The following is a 22,599-nucleotide window of genomic DNA, read 5'->3' as shown; positions in this document are numbered from 1 at the left end:
AAAGCTCTTGTGTGAAATAAGCAAAAACTGTTGTAACTTCAGCAGAAAAATCTGGTGTTCATGTTGGATTCATGTCTTACTGCAAGACGCGGATCAAGAAAACGTTTCTCAGGGTCTTTAAAATGGTTTTACTGGTTTATATTGAATGTGGTTATTTTTTTATTTCACATTGTGAGCAGTTGTTATTTTCTCTTTTGTAACAACACAGTAGAGTCTGTTGTGCCTTTAACTCTGTATAAAGGTTGGTTTTCATCAGTAGCTTGTTGATAAAAGCAGTGAAATCAAACCGGTCACTTCACCTTTGGCTTGTTTGAACAGCTCAGTGATGTAATGCTTCGTCAGTGACCTCAGTTTGTTCCTCTTCCTCTCAGATCCGCAGCTTAAAGAGCTTCACTTAAACCTTTTTAAACTCTCACACGCCTCTTCACAAGTATTATCCGCTGTACATTTATAGAATATCATGCTATTTTCAGGGTTTTTTCTGTATTTTTTTGCACTGCAACTGTAATATTTTGGTAAATAAGTTTCTACTTTTTAGACTTCACTCACAAAGTTTCACTAAATGACACATGTAGGGCTGCAACAAATGATTTTATTCACTGTTAGTTAAGCTGCTGATTATTTTATTGATTAAACAATTAATTAAAACGTCAGAAAATAGTTTTAAAAATCCCAAGTTAACATACTTGAATCACATTTGAGAAGCTGAAACTGGACTGTTGTTGAAAAATGAGGCCTCAGGTTTATTATTTTGCATGAAAACAGACTTTTTTTCTTCTTCCTTGAACTAAATCACTTTCTAAAAAAATACCAGAATGTGCTGATGATGTAGGTCGTCTGTAGGTCGTCTCATTTCATATAAAAGCCATGAAATTAAAGAAAGTCCGCGTCTCGTCTCTCTCCGTAGTCGGTCAGAACGTCCCTCCTGGGATGGCTCATCCGAAGAGGAGTCAGACCACCACAGCGGAGAACAGCGCCAAGGAGGAAGGTGGAGTCCAGCTCCGTAAACCCAGCACCCCGGGGAGCCGCGGCGCTCCACCTGCCAGCCCTCTGTTGGGCAACGCCAACAACCCCAACAAGGCCGACATCCCTGACCGCAGGAAAGGCGCCACCACCGGCCCGAGCGTGAGTCTCTTCATCACTTAGAACATAAAAACACACTCTACGCTCATCTATCGACAGCTGGATGATCTCCTGATGATTTTTACTAAATAGTTTGAATAGTTTTTTTGGAAAATAAGTTCATTTTCTCCATTAATCGATTAGTCGTTCGGTCTATAAAATGCCCAAAAATGGTGAAAGTCAGTTTACTATCGCAGAAGACTAAATAAACCAGAAAATATTCACATTTGAGAAGCTAGAATCATAAAATTTGGGACATTTTCGCTTAAAAATGACAGAAAATGATCATAATGAATCATCAGAATAGTTGGCAATTCATTATCTGTTAATCAACTAATTGTCTGTCGTTCCAGCTCTGGTCCAAAAGTAACAAAATCCACCAAACAAACACACACAACATGCTAGCTGTTTCCCCCTGTTTACAGTCTTTGTGCTAAGCTAAGTGTTAGCTCACCAAACAGACATGAGAGTGTTACTGAAACTCTCTCCTTTATAACATGTTGTTTGTATTAATATAGTAACACAAACACTCGTTTCTCTCTCTCTGCAGAATAACACTGCGTCAGCAGGCATGACCAGGAGGAACACGTACGTCTGCAGCGACAGGAACAACACGGACCGCCTCTCCGTCATTCCCAACGGGAAGGAGAACAGGTGAGACCAGGACGTTCGCTGCCTTTGACCTGTTTTCCTCTCAAAAAAAAAAAACATGAAATCTGTGTCAGAACAAACAGAAAGCAGAAGGTTTCAGATGGTTCCACTTTACCGTCGGGTCAGTGAAGTCCAGTGGAAACTAACTGTTTAATGGTTATATTTTGTTACTTTTTGGAAATGGCTTTAATGAGATTATTGAGCTAGCTCATATTTGTGGAACCTGTTAGGGAAGTCAGTATGTATTTTTTTTTTTTTTAGATTTAACCACAGGTCAGTGTTGTCCGTCGCCAGTATTGTGGTCTAAATGCTGTTTTTAGAGCTTCTTCCACCCGACAAGAATGCAAAAATCCTCATTAAGAACACAAACATGGTCAAAGTCGAGGATTGTAAATATGCATATTGGTAGGCTCGGTACAGAAATATCAATGTCAGCCTTCCAAACCCAAACTGGTTGAACTCCAGTGAAGTGTTTGAGTCCATATTGTCCTTTTTTTATTATTGGAAGAAAAGCCAGAAAGGATTCTTAGAAAAGATTTTCATTCCTTCATTTTCTTTCTTTCTATTCCTTCTTTCTTGTATTTACTTTCCCTTTTTTCTCATCATCTTATTTTTCATTTCTGCCTCTGTGTGTTTGTGAATTGGGTGGGGGGGTGGGGGGGGGTTTGTTTTCATTGTGGCATGACCAGCATGACTGAGATGGCTTGTGCCACTAGCCCCTCCTCTGCCTTTGCGGCCGCTGCGTTCGGTGCCTCGTCCAGTTCGGTGCGGCTGAGGTATCAAACCGTCGGCCCTTTGTACGCTTGCCAGGCAGGCTGGGCCACGCTGCCCCACTCCTACTACGCTCTGGACTACTGCACGCCCAAGTAAGACGACAGGGCCTCCAACCCCCCACCCCCCGTCTGTCTCCTGTCTCATGTCTCCGCCCCTGTTTGCCCCCCCCCCCCTCGCTAACCCACACATCCAGCCAGCTTCACACTCTGTAACACCCCCGACTAAACCATGGACTTCATTCCCTGCAAAGAACAGTAAGGAAAGTGTGCGTCCAACTTGTTTTTTTGGTGCCAACGTCTGAAATTAAGGCTCATCAGCCGAGAGCTGGTAAAAGACAAGATTTTACATGTTAATAATTTATTAAATCAGACTGAAATTTGATGAAATATAAATGAATTTCTGAGTTACAGCTTAACAATTAATTGTTTTTATATCAAAAGAGTACAATTTCAACAACACAAGAGCTGCGACTTTTAAATATAACTCGCATAATAAACCGCATCTTTAAAAAGCTGTAGATAATTAAGTTTAAGCAGTCGAGTGTTGATTTCAGCGCCGTAATGACGACTTTCAGCAGCAGATTAACTCAGCCCGGCCTAATTAACGTTAATTCTGTTAGTTGGCAAAACAAGAAAAAAATGAACTTACTGGCTGTTGTCTGGTTGAAGCTCTCTGCATGTCTGTGTCTCGGCCAAAAATGGTTTTTATCAGAGACGACAAAAACACTCGAGTGTGGCACAAGAGCAGCTTTCAAACCGTCTCTAAAACATCGATGACTCTAGACACTGAAGTCTTAGCGCTCAGTGTTTCAGTGCTACTGATTTGTGCAGAAGTAGCGTATCAATCAACCAATAAGAACTCTGAATACAGAGTTAGGCTTTTGCTTTAGTTTGATATGAACACAGTCAGAGAATAGATGATGGTCAGAAGAAGAAAACAAGAAGACAAAGACATATTTTCCAAGGTCTGATCTGTGTGAATTGTTCCATTATCTCTTAGTATAAAGCATGTAAAGTTGCCAAATATATCTCAAAAATATTATTGTGACTGTTTTTATGTCAAAATGCCTCTTTTCTCTTCCTGGAAAATGTATTTTTATTGACTCATTTGGAAGTTTTTACTTAACTTTATCCAGTCAAATGAGGTTCGAGGCGACTTTCTATCCCTGCTGTCATATAAAGAAGCTCTCGACCGTTAACTTGAAGGTCGTAGAGACTAACAGCAGTACGTGGTACGAGTCTAATTTATTAATTCCTTCTTTGTCGTCCTCCTCTTGATCTAACTTCTAGGACTTGATTCAAATCCCTATTTTAACTATTTCACATCCATTTCTGTTTGATTTGGAAATACGTCTCATTACTGAAGATAACTGAGATTTTACCTGCGCTCGGCACATGATGGCTGTTTGATTTAGACGCTGATAAAAGTGGAGGCACAAGTCGGGGGGAGGGGGGGGAAAAATATATATCCACACACTGGAGCTACGTTTTGACGAACGAGGTCTTAAACTCTGTGTGATAATATTTTTCCGTGTTTGCATCATCCCTCCGCCAGCCAGAAACCGGAGGGACCCTCTTGGCTCCGCTGCAGACATTTGCAATAACAAACTCTCACAGTTCTGCTCCTGATCTCTCTCTCCTCCATCCTCTTCTGTCAACTTTATAAACCCCCCCCCCCCCCCCCGATCTTCTCCGTCTGGGTCCCTTCACTTGTTCGTCTACGACACGATGGCCGAGCCCCCCCCCCCACGCTCTCCCAACACCCTCAGACCATCGTCTGTTTTTGTTTAGACGCTAACCGATCAGGGGGCACGACTCACTCTTCTCATTGTACACGATAAGAGCTTAGAGCTTGACGTCCAGGGTGGGAAATTTGTCTTCACTTTTCACAGTCTGTCCTTTTTGCCAAAATTCTCTCACTTTTTTTTATTTTTAGACGTTTGGTCCTGTATCCACACTTGAAGCCCATTTTCACTACAGGAGCTTTTTTCCAGGAGCCCAGAAACCATTTTAGGAACTGTCAGACTTTACTGGTTTCAGACAGAACAACTGGGGTCAACATTTAGTGCCTTAGCTTGACCCCGACCCCCCAAAAAGTCCCTCTTCTGATCACACGGGAACTATCAGAGCTGAAAGTAGCTGATGAAACATAAAAACTTGCAGCTGCAACAACTTGTAACTGGACATTTCTTGTACTGTAACGAGAAGTTAATCTTAATCTAATCGTTTCATTGCTGTTTTATGTTGTGAAGCAAAACTAAACGACCATCAATCAGTAAGCAGATCGTCTACTTCTGCAGGTTTCAGTCAACGTTTCTACTCCGTTCCAACGGTTGTGCAACAAAAAACACAAGACGACTGTATTGTTTCCTCTAGTGTGGAAACTGAGTCTCAAACAATGCTGTTGTTTTTTTAAATCCGTTATCGAAATAAAAAATCTAATCTGCACATTTCTTCAGATGCTGTGGAAACACAAACAAGACTTTCAAAACTGTGTTTATTGACTTTTTGTCAATTACACTCATAAACACTTATGAAGAAACCCTCCCTCATTATATCTTTCTCAATAACATTCTCTAAAATTCTCAGTAAAACAAGAAACTATAAGAAGCATGATATTAAATAAAATAACTAAACAGTTACAAAGGGAAAGAATGAGTAGATAAAAGAAACAAAACATACATATACACAAGTAAAATAGTTGATTAATAAATGTAAAAACTAATAAATTAAAATGACATATGTGTACAATTCCTCACAACCATGTTACTTTACCTCTCAGCAGAGTTACAAGACATGTCCTTAATCCATTGATTACGACCAGATCTCCTTCATTTTACTGCAGTTTCACATTTTCAGCGGATAGAAATGAATTAGTTTGCATTTCTTACATTTATTGAGAAATCTTCAGGCTATTTCTGTTCATGTAATAAATCTTAACTTCAACAGGAACAAGACTTCGTACACAAGGGACTTTTTCTTCTTGCTTCAGCTCCTGATTTACTTCCTGTGGCTCTTCGGTCTATAAAACTAGTTGAAAAGAGGGCACTTAATGTCAAGATGGAAACATTTTAAATCAGAGTACTTTTGCTTTTCATCCACCACTTCAATTTCCTACCCTGCTGACGTCTAACCTGCAAGATTCATTGACTTTAAACTCATGTCAACACCAGAAATCCATGTAGGAATAGCAACACTCGGCCATCTTGAAGATAAGGAGGGAAAATGTGATGCAACTGTTATAAAGGTTTTTCCACTGCAGTGATACGTTTGTGTTCCTGTGATTACTGAGGTGACCTTTGACCTTCACTGTAAACACTGAACAGGTTTGGTTGGTTTATTTTGGAGAGAGAGAGATGAATGAAATAGTTTTGGAAAGTGTGTCAGGAGCGCCGACGTATCGACTGCAGTGGAAAAACGTTACTGTTGTGATCTTCAAACCTTACATGATAGTAACTGTTTCCTCTGCTCTTCCTCCTCCGTCCGCCTCAGCAGCGTCGCCGTGTCGCCCGGCGGCCAGAGGAACCCAGTGGCGTCCACCCACAGCATCGCCAACGCCACCACGCCCGACAGACTGCGCTTCCCGCGAGGCACCGCCAGCCGCAGCACCTTCCACGGGGGCCAGCTGAGAGACCGCCGCACCGCCACGTACAACGGCCCGCCGGCCTCCCCCACCCTATCCCACGACGCCACCCCGCTCTCCCAAACCCGCAGCCGTGGAACCAGCAACCTTTTCTCCAAACTCACCTCCAAACTCACCCGCAGGTAGGTGACGAAACACCTTAAAAAAAAAACAAAACAAACGCCTCAGGTCAGGCTTCAGTGAAGATCCGAACGGGTTGGGGTTTATCTCTTTCTCTTCAGTCAGCTTAAAGCTTAAATTCAGGCTAAAATATTTGACTTTTTCACCACTTCTGAGTTGCTAAACGTCGAGGCGAACCCTCCTCCTGACTGAAATAGAAAGCGGATAGACTCCAGCCCGGCTCTGTACAGTATAATCTCCTGCCACTCTTGTCTGTTCGAATTAGAAGCCAATCAACACAGTGCCTTGTAGAATTAGGATGATTAATTACATGCTGGGGGAACACTGCACTGTCCTGTACGATGTGATTTATTCTTAAGTCTAAATTGTTTATCTGTCGCTGCCTGGTTGCCTGCCAGAGAAACCGAAACCACTCTGAATTAACCACAAGTTGACCTCTTTTTAACGAGATTCATTATAACGGTTGAGGCTGTTTTTACCGTCCAGGAACCGGGCCGCAACCAGTTCCTGGACCGTAACACGACAGATCATCTCAGACAAGTTCTGTGATTCATTAAAGATGTTTGCTGATCAATTTGAATAGATCTTTTCACACAGAACATTCGCTTTAGAAATTCTTCTGCAATTAAACTTCAAGTTTGTCGTCTTTGATCCAAATCAAAGCAGAAACTTTACATTTTTAATCCGGTCCGACTCTCCGATCGTATACAGTGTTTGTAGAAAGAAGTCAGTTTATGGAAGCTGTTCTGTTGGTTTACTTTAAGAGGAGTAAACATGAAGTCATTCAAGCTGACAGGTAACTCATTTATAGAGTCGTGAAGTGGAAGGAGATATTTCGCCGTTCTGGAAGTAAACATCTCGTTGATCTTCCCATAAACGGCGTTTATGGGAAGATCAGCGACTCACAGTCGGAGCTCGTCTACGGCTCGGATCGGCACAACGTTCTCCTGAAAATATCCGGGTTTTAAAGTCGAAGGCACAAATATCAGGGTAGAGGTTAACTATGATTTAAAAGATTAAAGTCCAGTCACATGCACAGCTAACGGCTGACAGAAGCTGAAGATTTTACAGATTTTAATTTCTTAGTTTACAAATGCAGCAATGAAGAACTGACTTCATCTCCATAGCAACGGCAGCCGAGGCTCATGGGTATTGTAGTATTTTCAGCCGTCCACCAAACTAAAATCACTAACAAAACATGATTCTCAGGAACAAAGTTGAAATAATTCAAACTGGTGATCGTAATATAAACCTACAGGAGTGTTAAATTATCAGGGAGAGTCCTGAGTTTCTATGTTCAATAATAATGAAATTATAGAAAAAAGACTGTTTTTCTTTAGCAAATACAATCTAATATTAAATGTTAAATACACCAAAAGTTTGCAATTTGAAGGAGGGTAATTTTTATATCACCAGAGCTGCAATTTTTTAATCATAATTTGCATAATTAACAGCTGATGAGCTGTAAAAAGTGAAATCTGAAGCTGTGACTTTGATTTTTTTTATCAGTCATGATGCCAACTTTCACCCGCAGATTCACTCAGCTGTTGCTAATTAATGTTAATTCTGCCAGTTGGGGAAACAACAAAAAGAAATCTTGGTCGGCTGTACGTTAACTCAAAGAACGGCTCCGTTCTTAGCAGAAGCTAAAGATCACAATGTCGAGATAAAAGATTTTACAATCTACCGTTAATCAGTTTGTTTTTAATATCTGGGTCACTTTTGAGTGAAATCGGTCGCCGTGTTTTATTTATAACTGCAACGAGGAAGCGTTTTAAATTAATTACCGCTCTGATTAGTGCCTTTGACTGGTTTCATCTCCATAGCAACGGCGACCGAGGCTGGTGGTCAAAATATAAACCTAAAGGATCGTTGAAAGAAAAAAAAATGAAATGGGGGGAAAAACACTTCCTGATCCAACGGTCGCCTCACGCTTCACGACTCTATTGGACAGTTTTGGTGACGTCATCCTGCATCATTGTGGGGAAATTCTGATCACTTTTAACTTCACTGGGACTCGTGTGTTTATTTATCTTCTCATATTTAAAAAGAGCTCATGAAGAAATAAGAAGGAATTTCCCCACGTGGGTGTTTATGTGGAGCTGATGATGCGAGATGACATCACCAAAACTGTCACCTGTCCGTCCAGATCATCGTAATGTTCACTCCTCTCGGTACGTTTGTAATAAGTCAGTGTGAACATGAAACGTACTGTTCTCTCAGAAGTTTAGTGGAAGTTTTAGAACATTTCTTACTCAGAAAATTGAATATTTTATAGCCGTGTCCCAGTAAAAAACCTATGAATGAATTTATAGCCATATTCAATAAAAAAAAAGACATTTTCTCGGCATGAAAAAGGCTGTAAAAGCGGCAGCCAGGCCAGCGACATCACTCCTGCAATGACTGACCTAAAATGAGGAATTGAAATCATTTGATAATCAATGAAAAAGAAAAAAAAAAGAAAAAAAAGAATCTTCCTCTCCACAGCTGATGATTCCAATCACCCCATTTTTGTTCACTCATTCAGATTATCTCATATCCCCCCCTTCCCCCTCCTTTCACTTCTCCTTCACCATTTTCACTGTTTCTTTGTCTGATTCTGTTGTAGAAACATGTCATTCAGGTTTACCAAAAGGTAGGACTCTTGTACTGCCTTTCGCTCTGTGCCAAAAAAATAACGAAAAAAAAAACAAATCTCACTGAAACTGAAACTCTCCAGACGCGTGGGGCTGCTGGCACTGAACTAACACACCGCTTAGCAGAATAAAAAAAAACTGTCTCTGGGTACATTTACACACACAATCAGATTACTGTGATCAGATTTTAAGATTCACAAAGTGACGAGAGCCGAGTTAACATGATCTAATTTGTCGATACTTTTATTAAAGGAATAGTTTTGACGTTTTTGGCATTTTCTGTCTTGCTAAGAGTTAGATGAGAAGATTGATAACTCAAATGTCTGTACGGTAAGTATGAAGCTACAGCTAGCAGCTAGCTAGCTTAGCTTAGCATAAAGACTGGAAACAGAGGGAAACGGCTAGCTTGGCTGTGTCTAAAAGTTGCAAAATCCGCCTACCAGCACTTCTAACGCCCCGTGAAATTGGTAAATTGTTGTTTATAGAGCCAAAGTGAAACAGGAATTTCCAGAAACCTTCGTTAAAAATCACATTAACATTTGTAACTATGCTAATAACTAAAAATTCAGCCTTGAAACAAAACCTTTCTCAACAGAATATCATGTGGCTCGCTTCATATGTTTAGATAAGGAAGGTAGTTTTCTGAAAAACAATCTCATAGCTTGTTTATTCAATATTCACATTGTCTAACTTTGTTAAAATAAAGGTTTAAATTGATTGCTGCTGCTGTAGTGGGGAGTAAACTCCGGGATCACGCTTCATTTTTTCAGAAAGACGAATGAAAAACACTAAATGAGACATTTAAGATACAGAAGCTACCATCTGTTTTTGTACGGATTTGAAAAACAAGACATAAAGTGTGAATTTGTGAGCTTTAAAAGTGCTGGTAGGCATTTTTTTTTTTTTAACCTTTGGACAGAGCCAGGCTAGCTGTTTTCCCCTCTATTTCCAGTTTTTATGCTAAGCTAAGCTAAGCTAAGCTAACGGTCTCCTGACTCCAGCTCATATTTACCGCACAGACCTGAGAGTGATTTCAATCTTCACATCTAACTTTTGGCAAGAAAGTGAATAAACGTATTTCAAAAATGTTGAACTATTCCTTTAAGATGAATGCAACACAATAAGAAAAATTTTCCTTATAAGACAATGTTTGTTTTAAGGTAAATTGAAGAAGACGCTACTGCAAAGCTTATAAATGATGGTTTAGTCTGAGTTCTGCATTAATCAGGTTGAACTTGTGTGTGTGAGTGTAAATGTACTCAGCGTGGCTGTGGTTGGTCTGAGTGGATAAAGGCTGATTGGGAGAGCAGACCGGACTCCTTGAACAATCAGTCGATTAACCAACAGCAACAACAAAGCAGCTTGCCACTAATCAATCGCCAATGCATGCATGGGGTTCGCTTCTTACAGCTGCCATTGATTGTGGTTTGTGTTTTTTTTTGTTTTGTTTTGTTTTGTTTTTTTTCACCACAAATGATTGTTGTTAACGACTGAATTCTCTCTCTGTTGTTGAAACTGCACATTTTAGACGGTGCCTTAAACATTATTCTGCTGCATTATTCACCATAAAACACTTTTTTTGTTGTTGTTGTTGTTTTTTGTTTTTTTTTTACTCTCTCTGGCTCAGAAGTGATTTCTCGGGCCTGTCAGAGCAGAAAGAAATCACCCAGAAAGAGAATTTTCCTGTTTTCATAAAGAGCTTAAAAAGCAGATGTGTGTGTTCTTTAGATTGACGTGTTTGTGTAGGTTGATCTATCCAGTCGGGGGGGGGGGGGTAAATGTTTCGTTGTGCTTTTGCTTCCAACTTATTTATTTAAGTTGGAAGTTAATATGTTTTGAAAGGTCTGTCGGTCGATTCTTTACTTCATTTTGCAGTTGTTGTTTTTCTTTTTCCTTCGTCTTTGGGAACGGTTGGACCGGATTTCTTGTGTGTTTCAGTGAATCATTTTCTGAAAAACGAGAGACGACAGCAAAGACGCAAAACAGCGTGAAGCTTCAGTAAAAAAAAGTCCCATCAGAATTGAAAACACATCGTGTAACTCTTCTCTAGTACATCAGACTTTATTCTTCAAACCCTCTTTTCCTCCTTCAGGCTATTGTCAGAGGTCGTTTCTGGGCTCCTTGTATACAGTCGATTGATAAGTCATGTGACATGTTGTAGATCATCATATGTGCAGTTTATACAAAACAACCGTCATCCTTTTTTTCCAAAATGTAATAAACATTTATGCCTATTGGCTACAGAAATTAAGGACAGACATATAAATCACCCAAAAAAACATAATAAATTGGTTGTTTTTTTATAGAACACTGGAAAAGTTTGCAATGTCATAATGATGCAGTCATATCTTGTCTAATTCTAGTTTAATGTATTAAAAATCTTGGTCAAAAAAAAATCACAATTAGATATTTTCTCTGTAATTTTCATCCATCAGTGGATAAAAAGGCAAATTCTGGACTCTTTCAACCTCCATATTTCAAAAAAACATATACACAAATCTTATTTTTTTTATGGATAACCGTAACAAATTTTAAAGTCAGTCTGTGGTTGACTTTTACTGTCCCTCAAGTCAGTTCCCTTTTGTTCTCACAACAAAACTTGAATCCAGTTGACTCCACAAAAACGAAATCCTAATTTTGCTCTCAGTTTTTTAAAGTGCCAAATTTAGAAATCCAGAACTCCTTAGAACAACTTCTCTGAATCTCTCATTTCATGGAAAAATATAACCTTTTTAAAAACATTTAGCACATTAGGACTTGTGGTTTCCTGTGGTTGCTCAAAGGAGTCTGGTCAGTCTCAGTTCATTTCTCTCCCTAATGGGTTCAGGGTTGGAAAAGAAGGCTGTAAAACTGATCTGTGATCAGGCCTGGACACCAATATAAAACTTTCACTATTTTACAAGCCAATTAAAATCTTAAAATAGATCTTTTTTAAACGGTTAGGTTGCTGCTGATAAACTGAACCAGCTGTTGTTTTAGCTCTGACCTCCCAGAACGATGCAGTAGAGGAGCTTTGTGGCCCTCGCAGGGCGCCGTCTGGAGGCTCGGCGGTGCCCTCTGGTGGCTGATTGGTAGACGGTTCTTCCTCTGGCAGCGTCGACATTATCCAGAGGCTCCGGTTTCATCTGTCATCAGTCCTCCCATCTCGCTTGAATCACCTCACTTTGGTTTATGTGTTTGTCCTCATTATATGGAGTCCCAGAACTGACAAAATGTAGTAAAAGGTTATCAGACAAGTTAAAAATATAACTGAATACATCAATTAATCATATTGTCAGTTAATTAATTGAAATTGAGGGTAAAAATAAATGTAAAGCTTTATACTTTTTCTTGAACCTCCAATCAGTTGATAAAATCAATTAAAACTTAATTTATTTTACTCTTCCGTTTATCTTTCACTGGGTTTTTTTTTATTTTTCAATGTCTTCATTTGCCTGAACTCTGGACCAATCAGAGCCCCGGACATGCACCTGTTTCACTATCATATGAGCTTGAGGTAAATGGGAAATGTTTATCTCTGGAAAAATAAATGATTGAATGTGGAAAATGGAGGAGTTGAAAAATAAAATGAGCAAGTGAAAGATGCATTTCAGAGTAAAATCAAGTAGGTTTTAATTATTTTATCAACTGATTGGTGATAAAGAGAAAACACTTTAAAGATTTTTGTTTGTTTTTTATTAAGTCATGCTAGCGACGAGGCTCTGTGGATGGCTGTGTAGGTCGGCTGGTCCATCACTTTCTAGACTGAAATATCTCAATAACTGTGGGATTGATTGGTATGAAAATTTGTACAAATGTCCAGAGGATCAATCAAAATTAGTTTGGTGATCATCTGACTTTTCATCTAGCGCCACCAGCAGGTTAAAGTTGTCACTTTGATACATCTCAACAATTATTAAATGGATCGCCATAAAACTTGGTTCACACATTTGTGTCGTCAGGACGACTTGAAATAATTTTGATCATGTGACTTTACATCCTGCAGAAACCATCAGGTCAACATTTCAATCCAATACTTTGATTTATGACCAAATATTGACTTTCCCATCAGCCTCAGCTGCACTTTGTGTGCTGACATTAGCGTTTAGCTCAGCTTGTTTACCAACTGATTGGAGATCAAATGTAGAGCTGCAACAATTAGTCGATTAATCGATTAGTTACCAACTATTAATCGCCAACGATTTTGATAATCGATTAATCATTTTGAGCCATTTTTAAGAAGAAAATTAACAAATTCTCTGAACATATTTTCTGATTTCTTTAGTCAACAACTAATCGATTAATTGAGAAAGTAATCAACAGATTAAAAAAGTAAAGTAAAAAGAAGCTTTATATTTATTTTTACACTTCATTTTAATTCTTTAACAAACAATATTAGTTATTGGTGTTTTCATTTATATTTTTGACTTGTTTAATTACCTTTTTACTACATTTTGTCCGTTTCGGGACTCCATACATCTCTGATAAAAAACTGCTCATCACATCCTGCAACTTAATCAACAAGTTTCCTCCTCTCAGGACGTTTAGGTTCAGTCATCTCACGCTCCGTCCTTCACTCCTCTCCTCACAGTTTTGTGTGTTTTTTGTCTTCCTAACCTTCCTGTGTCCTTTAACCTTGACCTCTTGCTGCTCTTCCTCTCCGCCTAGGGTCAGTATTGACCCGGCCAAACGGCAGACGGCCAAAACAGGGCCTGCCATCCCTTCTACCCAGGGAGGAAAGACCCTTAGTAAGTCTTCTGCCCTCCAGTCTCTTATCAGCCTTTCCTTCCTTCCTTCCTTCTCATCATCCTTCCATGTTTTTTCTTCTTTTTTTTTTCTTTTTTTTTTTGATCAGTAGTCATGTCTCACATCTTAATATTCTTTCCCTCTTCTCTTTTCTTTCTTGTCATGTGTCCATTGAGAAATTTTTTGCCATCTTTTCAGAATCCCGTTTTTTCTTTCAGATTCAGGAGCAGAAGATATAGAGAGTTGTAGGAAGATGAAGATCTAGAGTAAGGGACTGTTTTCAGTGTCGGTTATGTGGAGGGACTCACCCACCCCCCCTCCCTCCCTCACCATCCTGCCCCCCCTCCCCCCCTTCCACCCTCTCGGTCTTGTGATTTAACACATTCAGAGCCGCCCCGACCGATCCAGGACCTGCTGTCAGTCCTGTCTGTTCACCCTCTTGTTGTCAAGTCCCCTCGAGCTGTCGGGAAAGCTTTGGAGTCACTTCCTCCTCCACCTGTCCTGTTTTTCTGTTACGCAGGCTGCAGTGCATGCTGGGAGCTTGACACCATAAACCCGTTGTGTTAGAGGAGCAGGGGGGCTAACTGCAGCTAGCTGGGTGCTTATTTGCTTATTTGAGTTATTCAGATATTTCTATTGTGTGTTTGTAGTGATTCAGGGGCTGTTTTAGGACGAGCTGCTGTCTGTTTTACACAGTTTAAATACACAAGAGTCAATGTGAAGAGGCAGAACCTGCTCGACTGGTCTGCATATTTTTGCTTTTCTCATAGAAATTAATCTTTTCTGGCAACCTCGAGTTGGAGCAAAATTAATACGCTCCTCTCTTGGTGTACAGCATGTAATATTATATTGCAATACTGATGTAGATCAAGACAAAGTAAAAAAAAATCACTCCTAATGGACAAAATAACACTCAGTAACGTCTGGACACACCGTCCCGTTCACCTGAATGAGGAAGTGTGTCCAAACGTTTGACTGGTAATGTGAAAGTGTGTTTTTTTTGGTTGAACTGGCAAATTAAATATCTAACAAATCAACATATTTTATCACATCGATGCAAAAATCATACAAATATCGGCCGCCCTGTTGATTGATTTGCTCACAATAACCTGAGACATACAGAAATATTGAAGGGAGCTGCCGTGTCATGAACTTCAGGATCAGAATCTGTTTATTAGTGAAGTATAGAAGCTACAAAGACCGTGTGTTGGCGTTGATATCGTGGTCTCATGTTATAGATCGTTAATCTTGACTTTGAGCTCAGTGCAGGAAACTTTAGAGCCGTCAGCTACAGTTTAGAGCTTTTCAGTGGTTTTTATAATCGTTCTGATGAGTTATGACAAGTCGCCAGTAAGCTTTGATCAGGTGATATTCATTAAATGCAAAAAATAATGTATAACTTCATATCTTGACCTTCATGGTTGATGTAGCTGTTCTTCCTGTTCGATAAAGAATCACTGAGAACTCATAAACTTTAATTTATTCTCTGGAGAGTAAAATTACCTGAATGATGCAGCGGCAGCAGCAGTTTTGACATCAAGCCAACACACTTTGTGATTGTCAGCGAAGGACGTCGCACAGATGCTTCTGCAAATGCCGTCAAACTACAGTCACCGATCACTTTATTAGGAACACCTCTATAATCTAATACAATCCAATACAACAGCTCTGCCATAAATTAAATTCTACTTTTATGAAGCTTTTATATTCTCAGTTTTTGTTGACATTGTCAGAAAGGTGATAATTCTACTTTATGTTTATTATTGAGGTCGTAGTGGGTGGTGGTGATGTACTGGAGTGCATTATATTGAAGTGTTTCTAATAGTGTGTCCACTCCATTAACATACATCAGGAACACTTTTTAATATAATGTTATCATAAAAGTAGAATTTATGGCAGAGCTGTTGTATTGCAGAGGTGTTCCTAATAAAGTGCTCACTGAGTGTAAATCTGTCATTATTATTATTATTATTATTAGTATTAGTAGTAGTAGTAGTATTGGAACCTTTTGTCCAAACTGCTGATGGTCAGTTATTAAACCAGGAAGTTATAGATGAGGGAAACTAACAAACACTTCCTTAAACTCTTTCCTCTTTCTCTTAAATATCAAATTCTTCTGTTGGTCCAGAGACAAAGTGAGGAAGAGTATTGTGTATGTTCGGCTAGTTGACACAGTTCCTCTGTCGCTCAGCACTGTTAAGAACTTCTTCTTCTTCTTCTTCTTGATCATGTTGCTTCAGTCGCATCAGGGACGAATCGTAGCTGCTTATTCATTTGGTTTGATTTCTTTTAGAGCTTCCTGTTGTAGAGAGTTTCCCGTCTGCATCAGCCCAGAAAAGTTGCCTTAAAAACTGTGTCTGTGTTCATGTGCATGTAAAATCCTCAACACCAGCATCCACATGAGCCGTCTGTGTGGCAGACATCACACACACACACACACACACACACACACACACACACACACACACACACACACTGTCAGTCACACAACAGTTAATCTTCATTTTTGTGAGTATTACTGTTGTGATGGATGTCATCGTGGATTACGAAGCTTGTGGGTGAAATGTTTTCTTGCCAATGTTTAGATGAAGTAACTGTTTCATATCAGGTGTTGTAGTTCAGATAAATAATAATCAGTTTACAATCAGATCTCAACATACAGTCACACAACCAGTGTACAAAAAAAACACAGTTAAATGAATATAAAGTCAGACGAACAACAATCAAATGTTTAAATGAATGAAAACAAGTAAAGAAGTCTTAAAAATATCAGTATGTTCAGTTAAATTCATGATTCAAGCAAATTTTAATAAAAGATCAGCAGAACAAATCAGTGGAGGTTTTATTTTGTACATTTTTTTTCTCTGATGTGTAAAAGTGGAACACAGATTATTTTTAGCATTTTTTATTCTTTATTTTGATCCACATCAGCGTCCACAAAGCTGTCACTAGTCTTCATTCAATCAATAAAACAGCAATTTAAATCAATAAAGCAAGTCAAACATAAAGATCAGAAAATGAGTGATAGAACTATAAAAAGGTAGATAAAACAAACTTAGAATATAAGTAGGTCTGTGACTAAAGGTTATGTTTATTATCAATGAATCTGACGATTATTTGGTCGATAAAATGGTGAAAAATGTCCATCGGAGCATCTGAAGTCCTCAAACTTTTATATTTTTGTTAGTTTAAACATTTAAAACCCCAAAATATTATATTTACAGTAATGTCGATCAAGAAAAGTAAAAAATGTTCACATTTTAGAGCCTTGATTCAGAAAATGTTTTGTATTCTTGCTTAAAAAAACGATTATTCAATCATCAAAACCATTTTCTGTCAATTAACTAATTGATTAATCGACTAATTGTTGCAGCTCTAATAAAAACAAAAGCATCTAATTGATTTTGATATTAACTCTTAACTCAATGTCCACTCACTAGATGTTTCCAGACCTTTCATTTTGCAGCGTTCCTCGGTTTGGTTGAAAGCTCTGGAAAAATCTAGCAAGTGGACCTTGAGTTAAGATGCTGTTTGATTATTTTATGTGATTGTGTTTAAATGTTCTACATCGTGATATAAATCAACACTGGAGAAATATTCTTATTAACATCTTGACATAATTTTTCTCTCACTTTAAAACATTAAACCCTAGTTAGAGCTCTAACGATTAGTCGATTAATCGATTAATCGCCAACTATTTTGATAATCGATTAATCATTTGAAGTCATTCTTCAGGAGAAAAATGTGTAAATTCTCTGATTCCTGCTTCTCAAATGTGAATATTTTCTGGTTTCCGACAGTAAACTGAACATATTTGAGTCGTGGACAAAACAAAGAAACACTGATCGACATTTTTCACCATTTTCTGACATTTTATAGACGACTAATCGAGTAAATAATCGTTAGTCGCAGCCTTGAAAAGAACGTAGCCTGAGTTTAAACAAGTTTTCGATCAAAAGTAAAAACTCAGCTCCTTCTCTGTCAGTAGTTTGTCCTGCGTTAGTTCATGAGATGCTTCTCCGTCTTTGGCTTTGTGTTGAAGGATTATTTGTGTCTGTCGGGATCACGGTGCTTCGTTTGCATTTCTCATTGTTTATTTCTTCCTCTCATGATTCTTCACTGATCTGAATGGAAGTTAAAAACAAAACAAACAAAAACAATTCTTCCATTTTTCTTGTGGCACTTGTGTATTCTGTTGTTGTTTTTTTTCGGTGGTGGCTCTCGTGTCGCTTCACCTCGGTGTCACTCTCGCTCTCCTTCTTATTGTACGTCTTGTTTTTTATTCACTGGAAATTGATCTGAAATGATTGATGTCGTGCACAATCCACATCTTCTTTTTTTTGTTTGTTTGTTTTTCTCTTCTTCCTCTTTTTTTATTTTGATTTTTTCTTCCTCCCTGTCTGATCTTCTCGTGCGCCTCAGAGTCTCAACCGAGTTTGAGAGAAACGGGAGACTTGAGGGCTCAAGGTGAGGTTACCTGCCCCCCCACACACACACTCCCCCCCTCCCTCCCTCCCCTCCCTCCTCCCTCAGGTGTCGGTGCCCCCTCCCCCTCTTATCGTAGGCTTCAGTTTGTCCTTGTCTCCTCCTCCTCCTCCTCCTCTTCCTCTCTCTGCTTGGTTTCTCCCGGGATGTTTGAATGTGTCGGACGGTTTGAACACCTGCATGTTTGCATCGTACTCGTGTTGCTGCTCAGTTTGCATTGCATGTTTGTTTGTTTTTTTTATCCTTTGACAGCCTGAGAAATCCTCCTAATACCCACTCCCCCCTGCCCCGCCCCCCCCTTCCAAAAAAAAAAAAAAACCCTGCCTTTAATCCAGCATGGATGTATCCGGCTCCAGTTCACGTTACATTCAAGTCACAGAGTTTTTCCAGGAAATAAATACATTTACTGCTGTTTGGGAGGGAATTTCATGAATCCACAGAGACACTTTTTAAACATCTGGATGAAAAAATGTTTAGTTTGCTGCACAAAATGTTTCCCAGGTGGTCGGCTGTATTTCCTGTCCTGTAGATTCATTTTAAAGGACATGAATGTAGAATATCTGTTTAACAACCTGTTGATTTTGGCAACTATTATATCTGAAAGTGCAGATTTTTAACTGTTATTATACTCTTAAGACTCTTTAAATGTATGGAAACATTTAGAGCTGCAACAATATGTCAAAAGAAAACTAATCAGCAAATATTTCCTTGTCTTACATTTAATATGTTCAGGTTTTGGTCTGTTTCTTTTGAAGACGTCAGTTTTCAGATCATTTATAGACCAAATTATTAATCAAGAAAAGATTAATCAATGATAAAAGTAACTGTTAGTCGCAGCTCAATAGACATTATTATTATTATTATTATTATTATTATTATTATTATTATTATTATTATTATTAGAACCTTTTTTTAAATCAACTGTGAAAACCTCAAATTTATATTATATTGTACTTTATTAATCCCAAAGGAAATTACAGTTAAATTACAGTTGTTCACATCTAAATCTGTTGCTCATATTGTGTCACTTGACTTTGAATTGATTTTTGCCTTTTTGATAATAATTTGAGTTTAATGAAGAGTAAAATTAACTATTTTCTATCCAAGTAGCTGGAAATAAACTAGTTCCTTACTCACGTTTTATAACACAGGAAAAATATAGAAATGAACTAAATTAATAGAAAGTGAGTCGTATTAACCACAACGTCCTGGTTTGTTTTCAGATTTGGATCTTTGTTGTCAAGTTCATTTTTATTTGTGTAGCTCAGTATCACAAATTTGTCCTCAGGGAGTTTTACAATCTGTACAGCTATAAAACATCTACTATCAGATTATTCAGATCAGGAAAAACTTCCCCCAAAAACCTTTTTAACAAGGAAAACATCCTTTTAACTATCAGATAAAAAAATTATCAAAAGTCGCATTAATACAAATGAATGTAACTGATAGAAAATGAAAAATGTCGGTTCATGTACAAACTGAGTGAGAAGAATCATTTTCCATCCAGATGTTTTAAAAAGTCAGAAGAGCAGTAAATGTTTTTATTCATCTCTTCAGAGAAACTGTCGCTCTGTGACTCAAATGCAGTAACGATATTTGAGAAGCTCAGACTGGAGCTGAAGCGCCGGAGGTGGAAACACAGACACCAGCCACTAGATAAATGTATAATTGTTGATTTCTCTCGGTTCGGGCGATTGGATCAGCTGCTTTTGGCTACTAAAGAATAAAAAAGAAGATATTTTTAGTGAAACAAAGTGGCTGTTGAATCTGTTAATCCACCTCACACGGCTTTAAAAACAATCTCCTGACATTATGATGAGAAAACAGTCGATAAATCTGCAGGTTTCAATCTTTTCTTTATGTTTTGTTCTCTGCCGACAGTCGCCATGTACCTGGGGATCAAAAAGGGGAAAATAAAGACAGTAAACCCCGCTCCCTCAGATTCACTTGGAGTATGAGGACCACCAGCTCCATGGAGCCTTGTGATATCATGCGGGAGATTCGCAAGGTGCTCGACGCCAACAACTGCGACTACGAACAGCAAGAGAGTTTCCTGCTTCTTTGCGTCCACGGAGACGGGCGCGCCGAAAACCTGGTCCAGTGGGAGATGGAGGTTTGCAAGCTGCCCCGTCTCTCCCTCAACGGCGTCAGGTTTAAACGGATATCCGGATCATCCATCGCTTTCAAAAACATTGCTTCCAAAGTTGCCAACGAGTTAAAGCTATGAACAAAAGGGTTTAAAAGTATACATATATATATCTAGAAGTATTTAAGCTGTACAATCATCCAAGTAGCAGTTTCCAAATGTCTCCTTTTTTTAAAAAAACAAAATACAGAGTATGTATTGAATATTATAATGTATAGGTTAAGGCTTTTGGCAATAATCACTGAATTACCTACTAATATCTCAGTCTATTCTGGCCACACGGGGTCGACATTAACGAGTTGAATATGATTTGTCATGCTGTGAATGTGGACAAAAAAAGCATTTCTAGTCTTATTTATTTCATCTTTTCTCTCTCTCTCTCTCTCTCTCTCTCTCTCTTTATCTCTCTCTCTCTCCTGGAAAAGAAAAAAAATTACGTAGCGTTTTTTTTTGTTTTCAGTGTAAATAATGTATCTTACTTTCAAGACAGCTTCACTGCAATACTCATTTTGTTTCTTCCTTTTTTTTTTTTTTTTTTCTTTTTTCTTTTTGTATTTCGTTACAAAGTAGAGATGATGGGGGGGGGGAGTCCGTGTAAATGCCCACATGGTTAAGGGTCACTCATGTCTCAATTAAAGTGTCTGTCAACTTGAACGTCTCGTCTCACGTTGGTTATTCGTACTGCGATGCGTTCAAGGTTTTTAAAAAAAAAAAAGGAGTATGGTGCTTTTTTTTCTTTTCCTTTTTGTGGAGCTTTATTCCAGTATTTGAAATGAAATGTTCAGTGTTGATGAAAAATGAAACGTACTTTTGGAACAGTTTATTTTAAAAAGAAATATGAGGCATAAAACAAATCCAATTACAGACACTCAAACAGATGGTTAAAAATAAAAATGTATCGACTCACCTGCCTCTAGAGCTGCAACGATTAGTCAATCGATTAGTTGCCAACTATTAAATTAATCGCCAACTATTTTGACAATCTATTAATTGTTTTGAGTCTTGTTTTTAAGGAAAAAACGTCCAAATTCTCTGATTCCAGCTTCTCAAATGTGAATATTTTCTGGTTTCTTTAGTCTTCTGTGACAGTAAACTGAATATTTTTGGGTTTGTGGATAAAACAAAACATTTGCAGACGTCATCTTGGGTTTTGGGAAACTGAAGTTTTTTTTATGGACCAAATAACTACTTGATTAATCAAGGAAATAATCAACAGATCAATTGATAATGAAATCAATCATGAGTTGCCTCCCTGATGGTGTTTTCTTTTAGTATTTATGTGGGAGTTTGAGTCCTTGATCTGTGAAGGAGTTCAATGTTCTGTACATGTTGAGAATACCAGACTATTTATTTAATGTTTATTTGTATGTATCAATGATACATTAAAGCACAAAACTCACCTAGAAAGTACTGATAGAAAGAATCTACTAAACTAAGAGGAATGATTTTGTTTCCCAGGATGGATACGGAGCGTTGTGTTTTAGTAATAAGAGCTTTTTCACAGGGAACATTTAGACTTGTCTAAGCAGGAAAAGCTCAGGTGGAAGTGATTAAACTCATGATGGCTGCTTAGTATTTAGGTGATGAGTCAAAACGTCCGTCAAAACAGGGTTAAACTTCAACCTGATTTAGAACAACTAAAACGAGAGCGGCAACGATTAGTCGACAGAAAATTAATCTGCCACTATCTTTAAGCAAAAATGTGAAAAATGTGTTTATTGCAGCTTCTGAAATGTGAGGATTTGATGCTTTTCTGGGTCGTACATGAAGTAAAGTGAATATTTTAATATTTGAAGACGTCACAACAGACATTCTTCTGTTTTCTTACATTTTATAGACAGAACAAATAATCTGTAGTTTAATCAATAATGAAAATCATAATTTCAGGCCTAGTTGTAACCCAGGAAAATAACAAACAGTACTTACTGACATGAAGCTCAAGTTGAGCTTCTTAATGATTTAAAAATTTGTTTCAGATGTTGAATCGGCTTCGGAGTTCAGTTTGTCTGAAATGTTTAAATGAGGCAGATAAGTCACAAAGTAAATTCCATTCAGATCTCAGAGACGTCTGATTGTCTGAAGGCAGTTTCAGGATTTTCTGAGCTTTTCTTTCACTGCAGACAGGAAGTTCAGCGTCATAACAAACAGTGACTAAACGCTTTGGCTTTAGTCTAAAGAATAAAAATGAAATGCAACTATTTAGTCTAAAATGCCACAAAATGGTGAAACATTTCCAATCAAGTCAATGAAATGATTCATTGCAGTTATCTGTTAAAACCTAAAATATCCTTTTCAAAC

General features: G+C 38.2%; 1 protein-coding gene across 14 annotated transcripts in view; it reads left to right on the top strand.

The window, feature by feature from the left end:
* LOC121881354 (MAP/microtubule affinity-regulating kinase 3-like) overlaps positions 1-22,599 on the top strand; it is an 85,926-nt gene that overhangs the window by 40,046 nt on the left and 23,281 nt on the right. For 4 of the 14 annotated variants that reach the window (XM_042389090.1, XM_042389088.1, XM_042389093.1 and 1 more), the window contains 3 exons: positions 908-1,125; positions 1,673-1,776; positions 6,039-6,311. In XM_042389090.1, coding sequence (XP_042245024.1) covers positions 908-1,125; positions 1,673-1,776; positions 6,039-6,311 — 595 coding nt within the window. Of the gene's footprint in view, positions 1-907; positions 1,126-1,672; positions 1,777-6,038; positions 6,312-8,917; positions 8,945-18,092; positions 18,138-20,036; positions 20,956-22,599 lie in introns of those variants that run through there. The other 10 variants (XM_042389095.1, XM_042389097.1, XM_042389094.1 and 7 more) reach the window with 6 other exon arrangements.

This window comes from Thunnus maccoyii, chromosome 16 (assembly GCF_910596095.1).
Source record: "Thunnus maccoyii chromosome 16, fThuMac1.1, whole genome shotgun sequence".
Classification (NCBI taxonomy): Eukaryota; Metazoa; Chordata; class Actinopteri; order Scombriformes; family Scombridae; genus Thunnus; species Thunnus maccoyii.
This window is presented reverse-complemented; position numbering and strand designations above follow the sequence as displayed.